This window comes from Hylobates moloch, unplaced genomic scaffold, assembly GCF_009828535.3.
Source record: "Hylobates moloch isolate HMO894 unplaced genomic scaffold, HMol_V3 SCAFFOLD_43, whole genome shotgun sequence".
In the NCBI taxonomy this organism is placed as follows: Eukaryota; Metazoa; Chordata; class Mammalia; order Primates; family Hylobatidae; genus Hylobates; species Hylobates moloch.
In genome coordinates, this window is record NW_026652318.1 from 467,813 (window position 1) to 490,929 (window position 23,117).

A 23,117-nucleotide genomic window follows, 5' to 3' on the forward strand; every position below is an offset into this window, starting at 1 on the left:
AAAGAAAATGTACTTCCTAGTTTCTTTAGAACGCTGGATTTTATCTTTAGGTATTATAAACCCTCCAAAGATTATATAAAAGCAGAATTAACATGCTTTACACTAGATATTTCTGAATTTAAGGAGTATGTTAATATTATTTAGGAAGTTTTCTTATTCTATTACTTTTCTTGTCACTGGACTATCACTCAGAGGATCAAATACACCAAGAAATATTGGTGAAGAGGGAAATTAGTTACCATGCTTTCATTCTAAATGCCACCACAAAATGAGAACAGTAACAAGGCACTAATAGAACAAGGTATATGCCTAATTTAAATTTAATTAGCAACACTATTCATTGAGATAATGGTTTAAAAAAGAAAAAAGAAAACATAATGCTGTTTCACTTTTCTCAATCACACCAGATATAGAAACCATATTACTAAAATGTGTTTGGCTATTTACAAAGTTAGCATTAAGCATATCTTTTCAATCTTTATAATTTTCAGTTCTTTAATCTTACCTGAAGATGTATGATTGTCTATATTTAATCTTTAGCTCATCTTGCAAATGACTCAGTTGTTTCTTTACTTTCTGAAATTCATTTTGTTGACTTTTTAACTGCATGTCTACATCGTAAATTCTAAAAATACAAACAAACATCCCTTAAGTATTCTCTCATATGTACAATTTTCAAGTTAACATTTAAATATACTTACTTTTAATAAAAAGGAGTAGAAGAAGAAACTATGTCTCTTATATATGCTATATGAATGTACAGAAAAAATATGGAGAGACCAAATCTTGGGCACCAAATCCTGGGGAGGAGAGTGGAATTTATGGGCAGGGGGAAAAAGTAAAGGATATTGAAGAGAGGCAGAACTTTTTATCTGTATTCTTTTGTATTGTTCAACTGTTTACAATGAACATAAATATTAATCACAACTAAAAACATTAATTTAATTTCATTTAAAGTAATACATGTTCAAATTTAAAATGTCAAATATTACTGCCTTGGTCCATTTTGTGTTGCTGTAAAAGAATACCTGAGGCTGGGTAATTTATAAAGAAAGAAAGGTTTACTTTGCTCATGATTCTGGTGACTGGAAAACTCAAGATTGGATAGCTGCATCCGGCGAGGGCCTCATGTTGCTTCCACTTACGGCGGAAAGTGGAAGGGGGCATATGCAAAGGGGTCACATGATGAGAGAGGAAGCAAGAGAGAAAAAAAATCAAGGAAGCCAAAATCTTTTTTTGTGTGTGGCTTTTGGTAAGAAGTCATTTGGAAGAACATGAGTTAACTTTTGGTATAATGAATGAATGAAAACTTAGGATCAAAATTAAAGCTGTAAGTACATGAACATGAAAAGTAAAATTTACATGAGGAAAAAGATGCCTGACATTTTATCCACATGGTAACACTAACTCACAATGTCCAAAGAATAACATGGTAACATTATAAACTTGATCTAATACATCATTGCAATGGGATGCTTAGCTAAATTAATTAAAAAGACAATAAGATTTGTTAGCATGTAGTTGCTATAAAGTTATTAATCTATTTCTAATATAAATGTACAGAAATATTGGTTGCCAGGAAAATACATTTTTTATCACATATAATCAAACAATTGAAAATGAACTGAGGCATTACATTCAGCTGTGAATAGCAGGAAATACTAGAAATTTCCTGATAAAAAGAAGGTGCTTCTTCTCACATGAAAGTCTTGGGTGAGATCAGTCACTGCACAATTCAGCAGAGGAATAAGCTCCCACCTAGTTGGTTTTTAATGGCAGCATAGTAGCTGTCCACCTGAATCAAGAACAGAGTCACTATCAGTAGGAACAACAATGCTCGTAATACAAAGTAGACCTTAAACCAACTTAATCTATAGATTAGGGGAGTTGAGCATCAGAGAATATTTCCAGCCATGACAATGTGAATTAGTTCTCTCACAAACACTTCATAATTGCTCGGGGGAAAAGCAATGAAAGGATGTATCTTTAATGTGGAGCATCTGGGGACACTCTGGAGAGCTATAACTCTGAGAAAAGGAAAGTCAAGTGATTTGGAGGGTAATCTCAATTTGCAAGCCAAAGAATAAGGAAAATGGGCTGAAAGCCGGTGGCCATGCACCTCTCTCTCTCTGTATTTTAACAACCTGCTATCTTGGGAACTAATCCATTCTTGCCAGGGCAAAAACTCCATTCACTCACAAGGGAGGGGATTAATCTATTCATGAGGAATCTGCCCCTATAAGCCAAACACCTGTACCTCCCAACAATGCTGCATTGAGGCCCAAATTTCATCATGAGTTTTGGTGAAGACAAACCACATCCAAACTGTAACAATGACTAAAAGGGTTATAAAAAAAATAGTAATCATGTGCCTCTACCCCAATGCCCACTGCCAAAGGCAACTACTTTTAATGTTTTTTTCCTGTTTCTCCTAGTATTTACCTCCATATTACTAAGTAACATGTTTACACTGATATTTCCTAATATTTAATTTTATATATTATTTAGTGATACATATCAGTTAAGATCTAGTTGTGCTACATATAATTGACACCTGAATATGATGGCATAAATATATATATAATCTCACATAAAACAAATGCATTGGTAATCAGTTCAGTGCTAATATCATATAGAGCCTCAAATCCTTCCAACTCTCTGGTCTACCATCTTTGGTATCTGTATTTTATTCTCATAGTCCATGATGGTGGTGAAAGCTTCAACCATTACATTCCCATTCCAGGCCAGGAACAGGAGAATAACGGCCTACTCCATCCCTTTTAAGTCAATTTCCTTAAAGTACCACTGAATATTTCTACTGAACTTAGATACATGGCCATACTTAGCTGCACATGCAGCTAGAAGGTGTCGTCCTTTAAAGATTAGCCCCCGGATATATTCTGTTACTTAGAAGGCAAAATAGATGTTGGGGTAGGTAGCTAATAAGAATTGACCCTCCTATACATATCTACATACTCTTCTCTTAATCCTCCCAATATAGTTAAATCAGCACTTTTTATTAAATTATATTTAGTATTTACATTGTTATTCACTTCTGAGCAACATATAATGCCATGATTATATTTCTTTCTTGTATAACTTTTTGTTGTCTCTGGAATTAAAAATTGTCTCCTTTTCTTCTTTCGTAGTTTTCTGGGTACCATCATTTATTCTTCTTCCATCTTTGACGGAGAGGTAATTCTTCTCCCGACACCTTCAGACACAGCAGATAATCTTTCCAAATCATTTCTTTACCAGGAGGTAGCCTTCCTGGAGCTTTCCATTCCCCTGCTGTAGTCTGGTTTATGCTCTGGTTTGACTACACAGCTGTCATCATAAGACTTCCCTTCTCCATCACTTCAGGAACTGTCCTCATCTCTCTTTCATGTCAATTCTCCTGTACCCTGGTTCCGAAGTTTTATTCCTTCTTGGTTTACTTCTAGGAGCAAATCGTCCAGAAATGTCCTGTGCATTGGCAGTAAATTTGAGACTGTGGATGTCTGAACATGTTATTTTATCTCAGATGGAACAGTTTGGCTGAATAGAAAATTATATATTTGAAAAATATTCAGCAGAAAATTAGGACACCATTCCACTGTTTCCTAATTTCCAGTGATGCTGCTGAGAAATCCAATGACATTCCCATTTCTATTTCTTTGTGTGATATATGGTGGGCCCCCCACCCTTCCCCCTGCTTCAGAAGCTTTTTCTGAATGAAAATTTTTTACTTTTCACTTGGGATTCTTCAATTTGATCACAATGTATCATCATGTTAATCTTTTGTCATTCTCTGTGCTGGGGACTTGGTGAATACTTGCTTTAGAAACTGATTTCTTTAGTTTTCAGAAATTTACCCTAGGGAGAATGATGCTTTCTTGTCGATTTTCTGTTTCTGTCTGGAACATCTTTCTATTATTTTAGATGTGGAATTTCCTGAACAGATCTCTTAGCTTTCTTATCCTTTCTCTACCATTTTACCACTTTTAACTTTCTGTTCTTTCATTATCTTCCATCCTGTTAAAGTTTTAACTTCTGCTATCACATTCTAACTACCAAAATTTCTTTCTTATTCTCCAAAAGGCCTTTTTTAATTGCCCCTTTTTTTGTCCCATGAATACAATTTGTATTTCTTTGAGGATATCAATTCTAGTGTGTTTTTGAAGTTTTCTTCAGTTTGCTGCATTGCTTCTGTTTCTCTTTGAGACTCTTTCTTTGTTTTGCTTTTTGACTTTCATGTTTGAGGCTCTGCTCAGAAGGCTGATTATCCTTTGTTGTCTGTTCATAATCAAGAATGAGGTACTCTCACAACCAACATCATACTGGATAGGCAAAGGCTGGAAGTATTCCTCTTGAAAACAAGAAAAATACAAGGATGCCCTCTCTCATTACTCTTATTCAACATATTATTGAAAGTTCTGACCAGAGTAATCAGGCAAGAGAAAGAAATGAAGTACATCCAAATAGGAAGAGAGGAAGCCAAACTATCCCTGTTTGCAGATGACATGATTCTATATCTGGAAAACTCCATAGTCTCAGCCCAAAAGCTCCTTCAGCTGATAAACAACTTTGGCAAAGTTTCAGGATACAAAATCAACATACAAAAATCACTACTATTCCTATACACCAACAACAGCCAAGCCAAGAGCCAAATCAGGAATGCAATCTCATTCATAATTACCACAAAACGAACAGAATAGGAAAACAGTTAACCAGGGAGGTAAAAAATCTCTACAATGAGAATTATAAAACACTGGTCAAAGAAGGCAAAGCTGACATGAACAAATGGAAAAACATCACATGCTCATGGATAGGAAGAATCAGTATCATTAAAATGTCCATACCACCCAAAGCAATTTAGAGATTCAATACTATTCTGTCTAACAATGATATTCTTCACAGAACTAGAAAAAACGATTTTAAAATACATATGGAACAAAAAAAGAGCCCAAATAGACAAAGCAATTCTAAGCAAAAAGAACAAAGCCAAAAGCATCACACTATCCAACTTCAAACTATACTACGGGGCTACAGTAAGCAAAACAGCATGGTACTGGCACAAAAACAGACATATAGATCAATGAAACAGAAGAGAGAGCTCCGAAATAAGAACACACACCTAAACCATGTGATCTTTGACAAAGCTGACAAAAACAAGCAATGGGGAAAAGACTCCCTATTCAATAAATGGTGCTAGGGTAACTGGCTAGCCATATGCAGAAGATTGAAACCAAACCACTTCCATACACCATATACAAAATTTAACTCAAGATGGATTAAAGACTTAAATGTAAAACCCAAAACTATAAAAAACCTGGAAGACAACCTAGGCAATACCATTCTGGACATAGGAATAAGTAAAGATTTCTTGACAAAGATATCAAAAGCAATCACAACAAGAGCCAAAATTGACAAATTTGATCTAAGTAAACTTAAAAGCTTCTGCATACCAACAGAAACTATTGACAGAGTAAACAGACAACCTACAGAATGGAAGACAAAATTTACAAACTATGCATCTAAAAAAGGTCTGATATGCAGCATGTATAAGGAACTCAAATTTATGAGAAAAAAAACAAACAACCCCGTTAAAAAGTGGGCAAAAGACATGAACAGACACTTCTCAAAAGAAGACATACATGTGGCCAATGAGCATATTAAAAAAAAACTCAGTATCATTGATCATTAGAGAAATGCAAATCAAAACACCAATGAGATATCATCTCACACCAGTCAGAATGGCTATCATTAAAAAGTCAAAAAAAATAACAGATGTTGACAAGGTTATGGAGAAAAGGAAATGCTTATACATTCTTGGTGGGAGTGTAAATTAGTTCAACCATATTGTAAAGCAGTGTAGCAATTCCTCAAAGACCTAAAAACAGAACTACCATTCAACCCAGCAATCCCATTATTGAGTATAAACCCAAAGGAATAAAAATTATTCTACCATAAAGACATTTGCATGCATATGTTCACTGCAGCACTATTCACAATATCAAAGATATAAAATCAACCTAAATGCCCATTAATGACAGATTGGATACAGCCATAAAAAAAGAATGAGATCATGTCCTTTGCAGGAACATGGATGGGGTTGGATGCCATTATCCTTAGCAAGCTAACACAGCAATAGAAAAGCAAATACCATATGTTCTCACTTATAAGTGGGAGCTAAATGATGAGGATGGATGGATACAAAGAGGGGAACAATAGACACTGGGGCCTACTTGAGAGTGGAGGGTGGGAGGGAGAAAAGATAAGAAAAAGTATCTATTGGATACTAGGCCTAGTACTTGGGTGACAAAGTAATCTGTACAACAAACCCCCATGACACAAGTTTACCTATATAACAAACCTGTACATGTACCCCAAACCTAAAATAACAGTGTAATTTAAAAAAATGAGGTACTAGCAGCACAACTGGACTGGTTTCTACAACAAGCTAATTAAGACAGAGGGAAAAAAGGAAGAGAGGCCTTTATAGATAAAAGAGAAGCAAGAAATTTAATAACTAAATATGACATATGGACTTTGTATGAAACTCAATTAAAACAAATTGACAGCGGCTTTGCAGCACTGTTCACAATAGCAAAGACTTGGAACCAACCCAAATGCCCATAAATGATAGACTGGATAAAGAAAATGTGGCACATATACACCATGGAATACTATGCAGCCATAAAAAAGGATGAGTTCATGTCCTTTGCAGGGACATGGATGAAGCTGGAAACCATCATCCTCAGCAAACTAACACAGGAACAGAAAACCAAACACCTCATGTTCTCACTCATAAGTGGGAGATGAATAATGAGAATACATGGACACAGGGAGGGGAACATCACACACCAGGGCCTGTTGGGGGTGGGGGAACTAGAGGAGGGATAGCATTAGGAGAAATACCTAATGTAGATGACGGGTTGATGGGTGCAGCAAACCACCATGGTACGTGTATACTTATGTGACAAACCTACACGTTCTGCACATGTATCCCAGAACTTAAAATATTTTTTTAAATGACAGTAAAAAAATTTTTTAAAGAATTGAGAAAATTTAATTATGCACTGGGAATTAGAGAATACCAAGGAACTGCTGCTAATTTTGGAATGATAATATTGTGATTATGTTTTTAAAGTCATATCACAGTGAAGTAAATAAAGATAAAATAGCACATAGACTAGGAGACTAGGATTTGCCTTAAAATACTGCAGTAAAGAAAAGAAATGATAAAATAAACCTAATAAAATCTTGGTAATTTTAAAATCTGTGTAAATGAGTATTTATTTTATCATTTTCTCCTAAAAAATTAAAAACAAAGGACTGAAATGCTGCCTATAAGCTTCTGTGTGTGTGCAGAAATTGTTAAATGACAAGATTTATTCGGGGATGATCAGGTGAGCAAATAGTTATTTTGATAAAATCTCTGGATATTTCCTCTTTACCAGTCATTCTCCCAATCTCTTGACAAAGTTCTGGGAATTAAGGGAAAGCACTTGCGCCATTTCAGGGGATATGATGCCATTATTCCAAAAGTCAACTTTCACTTAATTTCTTTATTTTCATTTCACCACCTCCCTTTTACCACTCTCTATCCTTAGCTATAGCTAGTACCACTGAGATCAGAGATACAACATCCAGAATTCTTTCAGGGAAAGTTAATTATATGTTTTGAGCAGGTCAGGTGGGAAAGAAGATCTAGAAGCCTAAATACACCTTTAAAAAATTAAAAATCAGTAGCATTTCTATATAGTAATAATATTCTAGTGGAGAGCCAAATTAAGAACACAATCCTATTTACAATAGCCACCGAAAAAGGAAATACCTAGGAATACATCTAATCAAGGAGGTGAAAGATCTCTACAAGAACTACAACACACTGCTCAAAGAAATCAGACATGACACAAATAAATGAAAAAATATTCCATGCTCATGGATTGAAAAAATCAATATTGTTAAAATAGTCATACTGCAAAAAGAAACTCATAGATTCAGTGCTATCCCTATCAAACTACCGATGTCATTTTTCACAGAAATAGAAAAAAAACTGTTCTATTTTATTTTCCAAGATGGCAAACTGGAAGCAGTGTTAGGATGCCTCTTCCACTTGCAAAGTCAAAATAGTGAGTAGAGATTCACACTGTGAACTTTTTTCCAAGAAGCAATGCAGGACCTTAACAGGAAAATGGAAGGAAATCACAGGCCCTTTGAAAGAAGCAGCAGGCTGCAGCCTACACTATGAGCCAGGTGAAAAACTATAAGTCCTCAGAGTGTGAGGTAGGGGAGACTGCCTCCAGGATATATACTCATACCAGGGAACCTGTGTAGCCTTAACCCTACACAGCACTGGAACTGATATAGTGAGTGGTGGGACATATAAAAGTAAGAGCAGCACAGTGAAGAGCCTTGTGCACATTCCCAGTCTCTAGTATGGACCAAGGGAAGCCATGGCTGACTCTATATAAAAAGGGAACCTCGTGAAAGTCTGCCAATTAACTCAAACGGTGGTGGCAGGTTGAAAGAAGCTACCAACTGAAATTCACAATACAATCCTCGAGTGGGGATGAACTCCCTTGGCCAGAACCCAGGTGTGAGTGGGAAGTGTGCAGTAGCCACAGGCACAGGAGCTGGGTGCCTGGACTTTGACAGCAGATAGGGAGGGCCTGGGACAGTTCTAAGTTCTGAGCAAAGGCTGCCTGGAATTTAACTAGCTACTGTAAGTTAATACTGCAAGTGAGAAACCTGCCTTGCCCAGTGCATGGGAGCTGGGTGAGACATACTGCCACTTGCTACTCCCCACTCCTTATGCGAACTCTACTGTGCAGCAGAGGCAGCTACACTCCTTCCTGGAATATTATCGCAGTGGCTAGAAAACCGCTGAAGACTCAGGAGGAGGCTGGGAGAGGGGCACAGGATAAAACACTACATATTGGGTACAATGTACACTACTCAGGTGATAGGTACACTAAAATCTCAAACTTCATTATTATACAATTTGTTTATGTAACCCAAAGCCACTTGTATCTCAAAAGCTATTGAAATAAAAAAAAATTTTGAAAGAAATTACGATGATTATACTCTAGGCTCCTGAGAAAATAGTATAAATTGGTACATTTCAGAAAAGCAATTTAACAAAATACATCAATGTATCAAAAAATGAAAAAGAAAAAAAATCCTAAAATTTACATGGAATAAAAAAAGAGCCCTAATAGCCCAAGCAATACTAGCAAAAAGAACAAAGCCAAAGGCATCACATTATCTGACTTCAAACTATACCATAAGGCTACAGTAACTAAAACAGCATAGTATTGGTATGAAAACAGACACATAGACCAATGGAACAGAATAGATAACCCAGAAATAAAGCCTCACACCTACAATCATCTGATCTTTGACAAAGTCGACAAAAACAAGCAATTGGGAAAGAACTCCCTACTTAACAAATAGTGCTGAGATAACTGGCTAGCCATATGTAGAAGAAAGAAACTGGACCCCTACCTCTCACCATATACAAAAATTAACTCAAGATGGATTAAAGATTTAAATGTAAGGCCTCAAACTATAAAAATCCTAGAAAAAAAACCTAGGAAATAGCCTTCTCAACATCAGTTTTTCCAAAGAATTTACAGCTAACTCTTCAAAACAACTGAAAGAGAAACAAAAATTGACAAATGGGACCTAACTAAACTAAAGAGCTTCTGCACAGCAAAAGAAACTATCAACAGAATAAACAGACAGCATAGGGAATGGGAGAAAACATTCACAAACTATGCATCCAACAAGTCTAATATCCAGAATCTATAAGGAATTTAAACAATTCAACAAGAAAAATACAAATAACCCCATTAGAAAGTGCACAAAGGACATAAAAAATATTTCTCAAAAGAAGACATACAAGCAGCCAACAAACATATGAAAAAATGTTTAACATCTCTAGTCATTAGAGGAATGTAAATCAAAACCACAATAAGATACCATCTCACAGCAGTCAGAATGGCTATTATTAAAAAGTCAAAAAATAACAGATGCTGGCTGGGCTGCAGAGGAAAGGGAATGCTTATACATTGTGGTGGTAATGTAAATTAGTTCAGCCACTGTGGAAAGCAGTTTAGAGATTTCTCAAAGAACTTAGAACAGAACTAGTATTCAACCCAGCAACCACATTAGTGGGTATATACCCAAAGGAAAATAAAATTGTTTTACTAAAAAGCCATGTTCATCACAGCACTAATTCACAATAGCAAAGACATGGAATCAACCTAGTTGTTCATCAATGATGGACTGGATAAAGAAATGTGATACACATACACTATGGAATATATGGAATATTATGTAGCCATAAGAAAGAATGAAGTCATGTCCTTTGCAGCAACATGGATGCAGCTGGAGTCCATTATCATTTTCCCTCCCAACTTTTATTTTAGATTCAAGGCATATATGTGCAGGTTTGTCACCTGGACATATAGATGATGCTGAGGTTTTGGGTACAAATGATCCCATTACTCAGCTGCTGACCACAGTACCCAACAGTTAGTTTTTCAGCCCAACCCCTAGTAATCCCTCCATGATTCAATTATCTCCCACAGTGTCTACTGCTGTGGAAATCATTATCCTAAGCAAATTAATACAGGAATTGAAAATCAAATACCACATGTTCTCACTTACAAGTGAGAGCTAAAGATTAAATATGCATGGGACAATAGCCACTGGGGACTGCTAGAGAAAGGAGGGAAGGAGAGCAGTATGGGCTGACAAACTATTAGGTACTATGCTCACTACCTGGGTGACAGAATTATTCATACCCCAAAGCTTAGCATCACGCAATACACCCATGTAACAAGCCTGCACATGTACCCCTTGAATCTAAAATAGTAATAACAATAAAACCTCTGCCTAATTGGGAAAAGAATAGATTTTTAAGGAATCCTCTTTTTTCATCCCCACTTAATACCCTGGCAAGGACTCCTCTTATTTCTCTTAGCATACTAAGAGAAAGGAGTTAACCAAACATTGTTTTTAGGATTCACATCTTTAAAAACTTGACAAAGGAAGGTAGAAAATAAAGAGCTATAAAAGTATAGTCCAGAAAAATGCTTTTTAAAATGATAACATATATATGTTCAGTGTTAAAAATTAGCAAAAGCATTAAGTGGAACAAAGAAATTTTCATCTTTATAAAAAGCCCCATGCACGAAGAAAAATAACATAGCTCCAAAATATATAAAGAAAAATCTGTTAAAAATCCAATGAAAACAAATTACTAATCATAATGGGATGTATTTATATTTTTCTCACAGAAATGGAAAGGATCACAATAACATAAAAATAGGTAAAGATATTGAAGATTTTTTTTTTTTTTTTTTTGAGACAGACTCTTACTCTGTTGCCTCTCCCAGGCTGGAGTGCAATGGTATGAGCTCAGCTCACTGTAACCTCCACCTTCCGGGTTCAAACGATTTTCCTGCCTCAGCCTCGTGAGTAGCTGGGACTACAGGCGCATACCACCACTACCCAGCTAATTTTTTGTATTTTTAGTAGAGATGGGGTTTCACCGTGTTAGCCAGGATGATCTCCATCTCCTGACCTCGTGATCAGCCCTCCTTGGGCTCCCAAAGTACTGGGATTGCAGGCGTGAACCACTGCGCCCAGCCTGAAGATTTAAATAACCAGATTAAAAAGCTTGATGTATGGACATATTTAATAGTTGAGATCTTATATCTAGTAATCACTTTTCCCTGATACATCATATAATAAAAAAATTGACCATGTAATTAGCCACAGTTGAAATCTTAAGATATTCTTAAAAAGAAAAAAACGAAACATATACCTGCATTCATTGCTCACAAAATTATATGAAAAATTAACAACAAAGAACAGTAAAAAAATCTGTATACATGAAAATTTAAACATACATCTAATAATCCTTGGGCCAAAGAGAAAATAAAAATGGAAATTACAAGCTATTTAGAAATAAAGGATAATGGAAGCACTACATATAAAAGTACTGTATTAGTCCATTTTCACTCTGCTGATAAAGACATACTCAAGACTGGGTAATTTACAAAAGAAAGAGGTTTAATTGACTCACAGATCCACATGGCTATGGAGGCCTCACAATCATAGTGGAAGATGAAGGCAGAGCAAAGGGATATCTTACATGGTGGCTGGCAACGAGAGAATGAGAACCATATGAAAGGGGTTTTCCCCTTATAAAACCATCAGCTCTCATGAGACTTATTCACTACCACAAGAACAGTATGGGGGAAACTGCCCCCATGATTCATGATTCGATTATCTCCCACTGGGTCCCTCCCACAACATGTGGGAATTATGGGAGCTACAATTCAAGATGACATTTGGGAAGGGACACACAGCCAAACCATATCAAGTACAAGATGTAAATGTATAGCCTTAAATTCATTTATTAAAGAACAAATAATGAATATTCTTAGTGTTATGACCCAAGAGAAGGGTACAAATGACAAAAAACAATGAATGCTCAGAAGCAAAGTAACAATGAACATACCCAATCCCCAGACGCTGGTTTCTAAATATCATTCTCCAATTAAAGAAATCAAGGCATTTTAGAAAACTGGTTGATTCCAGTGCTGAGGCAGGAAAACTTCAGGATAAGCCTAGAACATTTTGTGATGCCAGAAAGTAAAGAAGAGCTCAACAGAGGACAGAGGCAGGTTAAAAGGGCACACGTTGACCTAAGCGAGCTACTAACGTCCAAAACAAGAACAATCAAGCAATAAAATAATGATAGTATTGGATTATAACCCACAAAATTAAAGTGAATGAGTCCACACTGATATAAATAACTGAATGAACAAATGAGTAATAAAAGCTCTTTCTCACAGAAAATTTCCAATTAATAAATGTAGAAGGACGAGTGAATGAGAAAATCACCATTAAAACTGTACAATAATAGCCACTGCAGGCAAACTCTACTGATAGTTACTGAAAAAAACAGGTAAAACGTTGAGAAGAAACAGAATATTTGGAGAGTCTCAAAATATCTACCACAAGATATTTATTAATTACAAAGGGAAAAATAATAACTATACAGTGAAGGAACCTAGCAAATACCAGTTTAGCCACGTGATTAAGGTTAACTTCACCAGTAATAAGATACTGACATCATGATACACACCCTGATATGATGCACCGAGAAGGGCACATCATTTTTGTGGTATTCTTGCCAAAAATGAATCATCTCATCATAATAATTAGTAAACATCAGACAAACCCAAATTGAGGGATATTCTACAAAATAAATGACCAGTATTTAAAAGCCTCAAGACCATGAAAGACAAAGAAAGACTGAGGAACTGTCACAGGTCAAAGAAGTCTAATAAGAAGATATGAACTCTAACTGCCATATGGAATTCCAGATTGAATTCTGGACTGGAAAAAAAAGATATTATTGAAAAAATATGATAAAACCAAAATAAATTCTGTAGATTAGTTAACAGTAGTATAACAATGTTAATTCCTTAGTTTTTTATAATTGTACCCCAGTTATGCAAAGTGCTAACATTGTGGGAAGTTGTGTATCTGAAAACTATCTGTACTATTTTTGGAACTTTATATAAATCTAAACTTATTTTTTGAAAAGAATGATTTGGGCATGTACAATGAGTAATCTATAAGTGTCAAATGTATCTTTAGTACAAATTGTGGTATAAAAGAATGGGTACATTTTAAATTTTGGAAGTTATGAAATATTATTTTAATAGCAAAAAAGGAAACAGTCTTCATGGTCAGTATATGCCAATAATGGTCAGTATTAGAGGAACAGTTAAATAACCTATGGTCCTATGGAATACTATACAAAAAATAAAAATATAATAAAGTAGATTTGTGTGTCCTAGCATAGAAAGAATGCCAAGATTTATCAATGGGGAAAAATGCAAGCTGTAATTCACAGATGAACAAATATGACATGAAACCATACATATTCATGATAGTTCTATATGTACATATATGTTTTTAAAACTTTAGAAAAAGAATAGAAATGATCTTCATCAATGTTAAAGCAGGGTGATCTATACAGAGAGAATCAGGATTGAGAAGGCTGGTCATGGGAACTTTAGTTTTCTTTCCTACATTATTTAGATTACTTACAATGAAGATGTATCTATGTGTTACTTAAAAATCTAAAAAGATTGTTTTAAAAAGCCCAGACAGTCTCATTACATGTGTGTAAAAATATCTCAGGTTTATAAATAGAAAAAATGTAGAAATAGTAGATATTTCAGCTTAATATAGTACACTGCTAAATTATAAGATTAAACATATGTATTAAACATTCCTTAATAGAAGACCATTCCAGCTATTAACATTCACTCAGAAAAGTATTCTCAGTCCATTTTTATAAAACGTTTTTCTTTTTATACTTTTAAAAAACATGCACATTGAAACACTTTCCAAGGTCACTTCTTTAGTATATATTTATCCAAATGAATGTTACATACAAATAGCTTCTCAAGCCATCTAACTAAACTCTCTGAGACGTGTGGTCACATTAGTTCACTCTGACTTGGCTATACTAGTCTCCTTTTCTTCTTTCATATCAAAATGATATGGTTAAAAACGACATTACTGGAAAAGCACAAATGCTTACTTTTACCATACACATCAACTTTATGAAATAATTCATGAAATACTACAATACAGTATGTACTGTGCTAGCACACAGTTTTCTCTAACAGTCATAATTCGGCACAGAATGTGAACACTATGTTGATGTAAGGACATAATGTTGTCTACTCAGAGGGTGTTCCTGAAAATAGTGGGTACTAACAGCATGTTCTAGTGGAGAGAGTCCTGCACTGGGAGTTAGATGACTTGCATTATAATCCTCTTGCCAATGCAACCACGAGAACAAGTACATTTATTATCCTTAAGTATTTCTCAGTTTTTCTTAGTTAACATAATTAAAATGGATAATGTGAGAATCACTGAGTTGTAAAACAAATTAGAGAAAGATATTATAGTCCCTTCTTAATTATTTTCATGTGGATTATCGATTAATATTACACATAATGAAAATATTCTAAAAGGAAATACTTTTAAAACTCCCTTTTAACTTCCCTCCACTCTACAATGAAACACTTTAGAAAACACAAGAAAGCGGCCACATCATCGAGGATTTTACCACCTGTAATCTACACTCTTTTTTGTCAAGCTCCTGGTTCTAAAGATCAATTTATTTGTAGTCTTTCCCTCAAACTGATTTTGCAGCAATCAAAGATGACAGGTGGAAGTTCCGGGTCTGAAAAAGTGAAGTGGGGGATTCTCAGGATTACATTCTACTAAGGTCGGACAGGCAAAGGTATCCAAATATCAAGGGGAAAATCAGAACTACAACAAAGAAATCAATCAAAACAAGGTAGTACTTCAGGAGTTCTTGGGAAACAGAGTTCAGAAATTGACATACGACTGCCAATTATGAGAAGTGGCTTCTATACTTGCTCCTTTGAAATTAACCACTACCTAAATCCATTCAGAAAATTAAACTACCTTTTAAGGAAACAGGGAATGGGGGGGATCCAACTATTATAGATAGATAAATCATTTAGTATTTAATACAACCAGAAAGAACTGTTATTTTGCAGAGAACTCATAAGCACTTTGTGAAACCCTTCAGGCAGAAACTAAATCACTGTACCCATTCTCAGGAGTTATGGCAACTTCAAAAATGTCAACAAAAGAATGCACAAGACCAGAAATGTCACTAACACACAAGTGTATAGAACAGTAGCAATATTTAAAACCAAATTATTTAAGAATACAATTACTTAATTTCCTCTTCAGTGGTATTATACTGCTTTTATTTAGAAAATTAACATGACACCCATTTATATCTTCCTATGAATTCTAATTTAGTTACTCAAATATATCCTTCTGTTAAGATAGTCTTAATTTTATACTGAAGAGTCATTATCCTGTATAATATCAATGTACTTTTAGTACAATCAGAATATTGAAAACAAATTTACTCCTTTATAGCTTCTTAAGGGTGCTTGCCCTATTGAGTTAAGGATCAGAAATATTTACCTTTGCTAACAGGTAAGGGAGTTCAATATTCCAACAACATTATCTTCTAAAGCTGTTGGCTTGACTTTGATACCATACATTCATATTTATTCCCTCACCCCTCTATCTCTCTCTCCCCACCTCTCCCAAAAAGGCAGGAAAAAAGTACCTGCACTGGACTGACTCAATATAGGTTTTTAAATTAACCTCATTTAATTAATCTAATTTGAGCTTGGTCTTTGATTCTTTATTTATTTTCCTGTTTCTTTAATATTTAGATAGTCTATTAAAATAATAGATCTTTCTTTGACTGAATATGGTACTCTTAAGTTTTACTGGTGCAGAAACAGAAGTTAAAAATCTTAACCCTGACTTAATAAAAAAAATAAATACACACACACACACAGGTTGGGCACAGTGGCTCATGCCTATAATCGTAGCACTTTGGGAGGACAAGGAAGAGGAGTGCTTAAGGCCAGGAGTTCAGGACCAGCCTGGGCAACATAGCGAGACCCCATCTCTCCAAATACATATATATATTTGCTATATGATAGATCCTGTCATATATATATCTAGCTGGGTGTAGTGTGGCGTGTCTGTAGTCCAGTTACTCCAGAGGTTGAGACAGCAGTATTGCTTGAGCCCAAGTGTTCAAGGCTGCAGTGAGCTATGATCATGCCATTGCACTCCAGCCTGGGAATAAATATGAGTGACACAGTGTGAGACCTTGTCTCTAAAAATAAAAAATAAAAATATTTTAAAAAGTAAAAAAAAAACCACATGATTCTGTATTATAGAGCTTACATATAATTTCACAAAAAGGAAGCAAAAGGGTTTAGTGTATTTTTCTTGAGGGTAAGGGGATATAAGATAGTTTTTAGAAAAACTAAAATCTCCATCATATTAAAGTGTTCTTAATAAAATCATGTTGTTTATATAAAACATTGTCTTAAATACTGCTACCATCATTTTAAAGTATCTTTAATAAAATCACATTATTTATTCTTTGGTGCAAGAATGTTTCTTACTGCCCTTATTGCTCTCTCCCAGCTCTGGTAACAATGCCCAGTAGGCATTGGTAAATATTCTTCTATTGATTAATTCTAAAGGATAGAAAAGCATATAAAATCCTTGGATAGTCTTTCTCATGTAGTGGGTAACCACTGTTTGGCCACCCAATATAATTACCTTTCTTTGGGGAATTAACCCTTTATTCAAGGAACTGTTTATTTCTACTCCCTCTTCTAGCTTCAACCAATCATAAGATTGCCACAGAAGTTTCCATGTTCTATGACCCAACCCAACTGGCTAAGGGGATAAAACATCTCCCCAACACTGAGTCAATCAGAGCTCTTCTGTAGGATTCTTTCCTTGGGACTAGAGAAAACAATAGGTAATCCCTTTCAGGTAGCAGTAGATGTAAGAAGTAAAACTTAGGAACTGTGGACAACCACTTTTCCTTCTATGAGAAAGTTGATTTGCAGTTTAAGAGAATAAACTCGACCCTCTAGAGAAGCAGAGATGAAATACAAAACGAAAATCTTTAGGGTAGTAATATCCTTTTTGTTAAGGTTATTCCTAAGGTATAGCTACATAGGCCCTTCCCAGAGTTCATCTTTTCCTTGAAACTTATCATCCATTAAACATCCATTGCCTAAGCTAGTTCAAGCTAAATTTTAGTCACAACCAAGAGTTGTAACTAATAGTGCATGGCCCAGGATCTATCATATAACAACCTTAAAATTAACTTATAAGAGGTTGGTTTGAAGACTGGATGCTTCTACTGATCCTTAAAAACGGGAAGTATATAGTTAAATAAGCAAATAAAAATAAATATAGAATTAAGGGAAATAATTATTCTAAGTAAAAAACAAAAAATCACTTTTTAGTCAGAGAAATGGAAATTAAAACAATATTTTAATCTAACAAATTAACAAAGATATATCAAAAGTGAGTATAACCAATATTGTCAAATTACAATGGAAAGGCATTTTCTAACATAATTTGTGGGAATATTCATTTTTATAGACCATTTGAAGCATAAAAATGCTCAAATTCTTTAACCCAGGAATTCTACTGCTGGGAATCTAGCCTAAAGAAATAGATCTAAATATAGAAAACGTTTTTGTTTGCTTTGGTTTTGAAGAAAGCTAATCACTACAATAATTTGCAGTAGCAAAAAAATCTCAGAGTAATACAAATGGTTCAGTAAGAAAATTATTTACTCAATGTAATATTTGTCATTAAAAATGTTTATAGTAGGTATAAAATAACAGAAAAATGCTTACATTATGGTGCTTTTTTAAAATCAGGATATTAAACTGTATAATTAAATGTTCTTAAAACTATATATACACAAATAAATCAAGCATTTCTCTATGAAAGTTTTTATAATATAAGCTAGATAGTATTCAGTAGGTTAACAGGAAACATGATTTGTATTCTGAGGAATGCTATTAGTGAAAGTTGATTTCTACCAGGAACTAACACCTTAAGTGAAGGAAAAAAGTTGTTCTCCAAATATAGGAACACATAGCTACTCCATTTAAGGAGCTGGCTTTGCCTCCTTTCTTTACTGTTGGTGGTTATGAAATGTATAACAATTTCTAGAAATCAAATTTTAGTAGTCTTACATGATGTCCAGGATGTCTTCAGTTATCTTTAGATATATGTTTGTCCCTCAGCTAAATACCCTGAATAATAATGTCCATAAAAGATTAAAAATTTTATTAAAATTATTACAGAAAACATAACATATTTTGATTGTGAAACTCAGCTTTTAAATATTTTTCTAACTGAAATATACTTTAAAAAATAATTTCTGACATTCACTGGGCAATATAATGAACCCATTTTACAAGAAGAGACTGATTCCTAAAAATATATTTTATGAAGTGATATTAAGCGTAATCTTCTTCATCTATTTCTATTTTCCAAGTATTCCATAATGTGCACAGTGAAAACAAGATTTTTTTTTAAAGAATAGGAAATAGACCAGCAAATCAATAAAAAATTCATGTTTGAAACTATGAAGAGTGAGTGCACTTGAAACAATACAAAACCCATTTATTAATGTACCCCAAAATATCACTAGATTACAATTGTTGTTTTAAACCCTGGTCTGTTTTTCTTTGAAAACATTCAAGAAAATTATATGTGAGCTTCTGGAAATAAGGCAGAGAACTATAAGAAAAGAATCATTGGCCAGGTGTGGTGACTCACACCTGTAATCCCAGCACTTTGGGAGGCCAAGGCGTGTGGATTACAAGGTCAGGAGTTCAAGACCAGGCTGGCCAACATAGTGAAACCCTGTCTCTACTAAAAATACAAAAATTAGCTGGGTGTGGTGGTGGGCGCCTGTAGTCCCAGCTACTTGGGAGGCTGAGGTAGGAGAATCACTTGAACCCAGGAGGCAGAGGTTACAGTAAGCTGAGACCACGTCACCGCACTCCAGTCTGGGTGACAGAGTGAGACTCCGTCTCAAAACAAAACAAAACAAAACAAAACGGATCATTAATATTTGAGATTTTCCATTCTTCCATTTTTAGATTTGAAGCAACTGGTTCAATACGAGGAAAAGAAAATATGCAACACCTCTGGATTATTATTTTCATCTTCTGATAAAATTGTAATTGCATTAGAGAGAAAAAGGAAAACTAAAAATCATTCACTCAAAAATATGAATTACAAGCCCACTATGTACATGATACCATAACTGGCATAATTAAGCACTTAGAAAAAAAGGAATGGCACCTGTTCTCAAGTGGCTCATGGTTAGGTATGAAGAGTATAAAAAATAAGACAGTTATATTGTGATAAATATGGTAAAGGAGGCAACAAAGACAGGCAAGTACCCAGCTGCTTCTTTGTGTGTCCTGGAAAGTATGAAGAACTTTCCAATTAGAGAATATGCTTGCATCACAAGTACTGTTGAAAGCAGACAAGAAGAGAAGGAAGGAAAAAAAAAGGAATGAGGTTGTCTGCAGTAACGAAGGCAAGAAAAGAAAATTTGTTAGAAAGACTTTTATTATCTTCTCAAAATATTTAATAATCAAGCTAAGCACAGTGGATCAAACCTATAATCCCAGCTACTGGGGATGGGGAGGCTGCAGTGGGACAATCACTTTAGGCCAGGAGTTTAAGACCAGGCTGGGCAACACAGCAAGATCCCATCTCTTTAAAAAATTTTAATAATTCAAAAAATTTAAAAATAACCAAAAAAAGGTGTGAGTTATTACGGCTACTTCCAAAACAAAGATCATTCAAAGAGTTTCGTTAATAATGCCCAAGTATACATTTATAAATGCCAAATCATTCAACAAGATATTGTATGCTCTTCACTTCACCATTAAAAAATAAAAACACAAAAAAACTGTATAGTATTTATTCAAAATTCAAATTACTGCCTGCCATACTCTGAGGAAAATTCTCTTCAACTGTAAGTGATCAAATCACATAAAAATATAATAAGCCAAATACTCTAGCAAACAATTAGGAAACATATTTCACTTTCGGCCAGTTTTTCTGCTATCAGTGTTCCACTAAATATTTTCTAACTCAAGTCCTATATCTCTGCATTGAAAGTTTCATGCCTACTGGTAATACCATCAGGAAATGTAAAGTGATTTTTTTTTAGATCATCAAATAATAGCACTGTGATCTCAAGTTAATTTTAAGTGTATAGTTACGAGATTCACAAAAATCACCTTAGTTATAAGACTGGCTAAGAGCATCACTACACTAGTTCCTTTGTAAAGGGTTCTATGATAAAAAGAACAGAGCTGAGTTGGTATGAAGATTTGCCCAGGTTACACTATGTGCAGTCTGATATTTGCCTAATTCAGAAGTTACAAACTGGTCTTTGAACATGTTTTATCTGTCTTGCAGAGTGTTGTTTTTTATAAGCCCAAATATTTAAACTTGGAGAGATTTTACGTAAGAATCTAGATTCCCCACCTCTCTAAAAGTCAAGTGATTAAAAAACAATGGACCCACATTCTTCCCACAAAACCAGTCTCCTGGAGCAGCTGCTATCTTTAATGAGCATGCATTTTTTTGGTTTAGTATAGTTCCCCCTACCAGTCTATTTTACTCATTTATTATAGATACCTCCTAAGCATTTGAGTTTGCCAGGCTACCTAATTCAAAAATTTGCTAGCTGGATTTTAGATGTTTTATAATCCCTTTAAAGCCCATTTGAATGAGCCTTTAGCTATCCCAAATATTTTTCTCTGCAAATTACAAAGGGTAACTGCCTGCCATTTACTTAAGGAATTCTTCAGAATAAATTCTATTTTTATTTGCACACCTACACACACACGCACATATACACATATACATATGTACATATATATACACACATATACATATGTACATATATATACACATATACATATGTACATATATATACACATATATACATACATATATATATATATATGTATGTACATAGACAGAGATAGGAACAGAGAATGGTGAAAACCATAGGGGAAAGTTCGAATTTGTACTGACAATTACCAAGATATGAAAACCTGAAAGCAAGAAGAAACCATGACTGCTCCAAAATTATAGTGGTTCCTTAGTTGAGGAATAAATTAGCTGATGTCTACCCCACTGACAGCAACCTGTCTTTCACACAGCTGGCAAGAATAGCTCTTTTTTGTCTCCTTCCCCATTAAACAACAAAGCAACAGCAACAGCAAGAGCAGTAACAAGAGATTCAGCATCAACTATGCGAAAGGCTCTATGCAACATGTTTTATAAATGGTTTTTCATTTAAACCTTTTGGGGAATCCTAGCTCAAGCTTCTCAGTTTCCTTTTCCTTCGGATAAAAGAATTTCATCCCATTTTTTGTTTGTTTGTTTTGTTTTAGCAGTTTCTTTGCCATAGCAAATGCTTTACTAACATTATTTTAGTGTGGTCAAAGTGTGTTCTACAGTAAGCTCCCCATCCCATTCCAAAAATGGTTTCACAGTAAACTAATACTGGAAATAATAGTTTTGGGTTTTTTTTCTGTAATGCTTCTAAGAGCTTTTATTATGCACCTTAGTCCATCTGGGCGGCTGTAACCAAAATAGCATAGATTGGATGGTTTATAAACAACAGAAATTTCTCACAGTTCCAGAGACTGAGAAGTCCAAGATCAAGGTGCCAGAAGGTCCGGTGTCTGGTGAGGGCCTGCTTCCTGGTTCACAGATGGTCTTTTTCTTGCTGTAACCTCACATGGCAAGGGCTCTCTCTGGGAATTCTTTAATAAATGCATTTGAGGACTAAGCTCTGATTTTTTTTTTTTAATCTTGCCCAAATTCCTATCTAAGAGTTCTGGGGAGTCATGCCCTACAAACCATAAATTCTCATCAGATGGGTTTTATTTAACCCTATATGTTGTGAATTATTTTCCAACCCAACTCTGGCATAACATTACTAGAGAAGGAAAAAATCAAAATATTTTACCCCAAAACATGTTTATTTGCCATAACTTGAAATGGCCCTGCAAAGCTGTCCTTTGTGGGGGAAAATTTGCATCTGTAAAGAATCCCTATTAACATAGCTAGATCTTTTTTTTCCAAGTCTGCCTAATCCTAAAGAGATTTTCTAAGAGTCTAGCACTTTTTAAAGATCTGAATAGTAAACATTTGTCATCTATTGTCTCTAAAGGCAGCCATTATAAGACTTCAAAGGAACCCTGGTCTCCATAATTTTTTTTTTTTTTTTTTTGGAGACAGAGTCTTGCTTTGTCACCCAGGCTGGAGTGCAGTGGCACAATCTCAGCTCACTGTAACCTCTGCCTCCTGGATTCAAGCAATTCTCCTGTCTTAGCCTCCTGAGTAACTGGGATTACCAGCACCTGCCACCACGCCCAGCTAATTTTTGTAGTTTTAGTAAAGATGGAGTTTTGCCATGTTGGCCAGGCTAGTCTCAAACTCCTGACCTCAGGTGATCCATCTGCCTTGGCCTCCCAAAGTGCTGGGATTACAGGCGTGAGCCACCACACCAGCCCCCGGTTTCTACAACCTTTTATGTTAACCTGGACATTTCCTTTCTAACAATCCCAGGTCTATAGACAAACTCAACCAAT

The 23,117-nt window shown here is 35.0% G+C and overlaps 1 protein-coding gene across 6 annotated transcripts in view; it reads right to left on the minus strand.

Annotated features, from left to right (window-relative positions):
- LOC116463588 (interaptin-like) overlaps positions 1-23,117 on the minus strand; it is a 219,295-nt gene that overhangs the window by 125,509 nt on the left and 70,669 nt on the right. For all 6 annotated transcript variants that reach the window (XM_058434747.1, XM_058434745.1, XM_058434749.1 and 3 more), the window contains one exon: positions 506-625. In XM_058434747.1, coding sequence (XP_058290730.1) covers positions 506-625 — 120 coding nt within the window. The remainder of the gene's footprint in view (positions 1-505; positions 626-23,117) is intronic.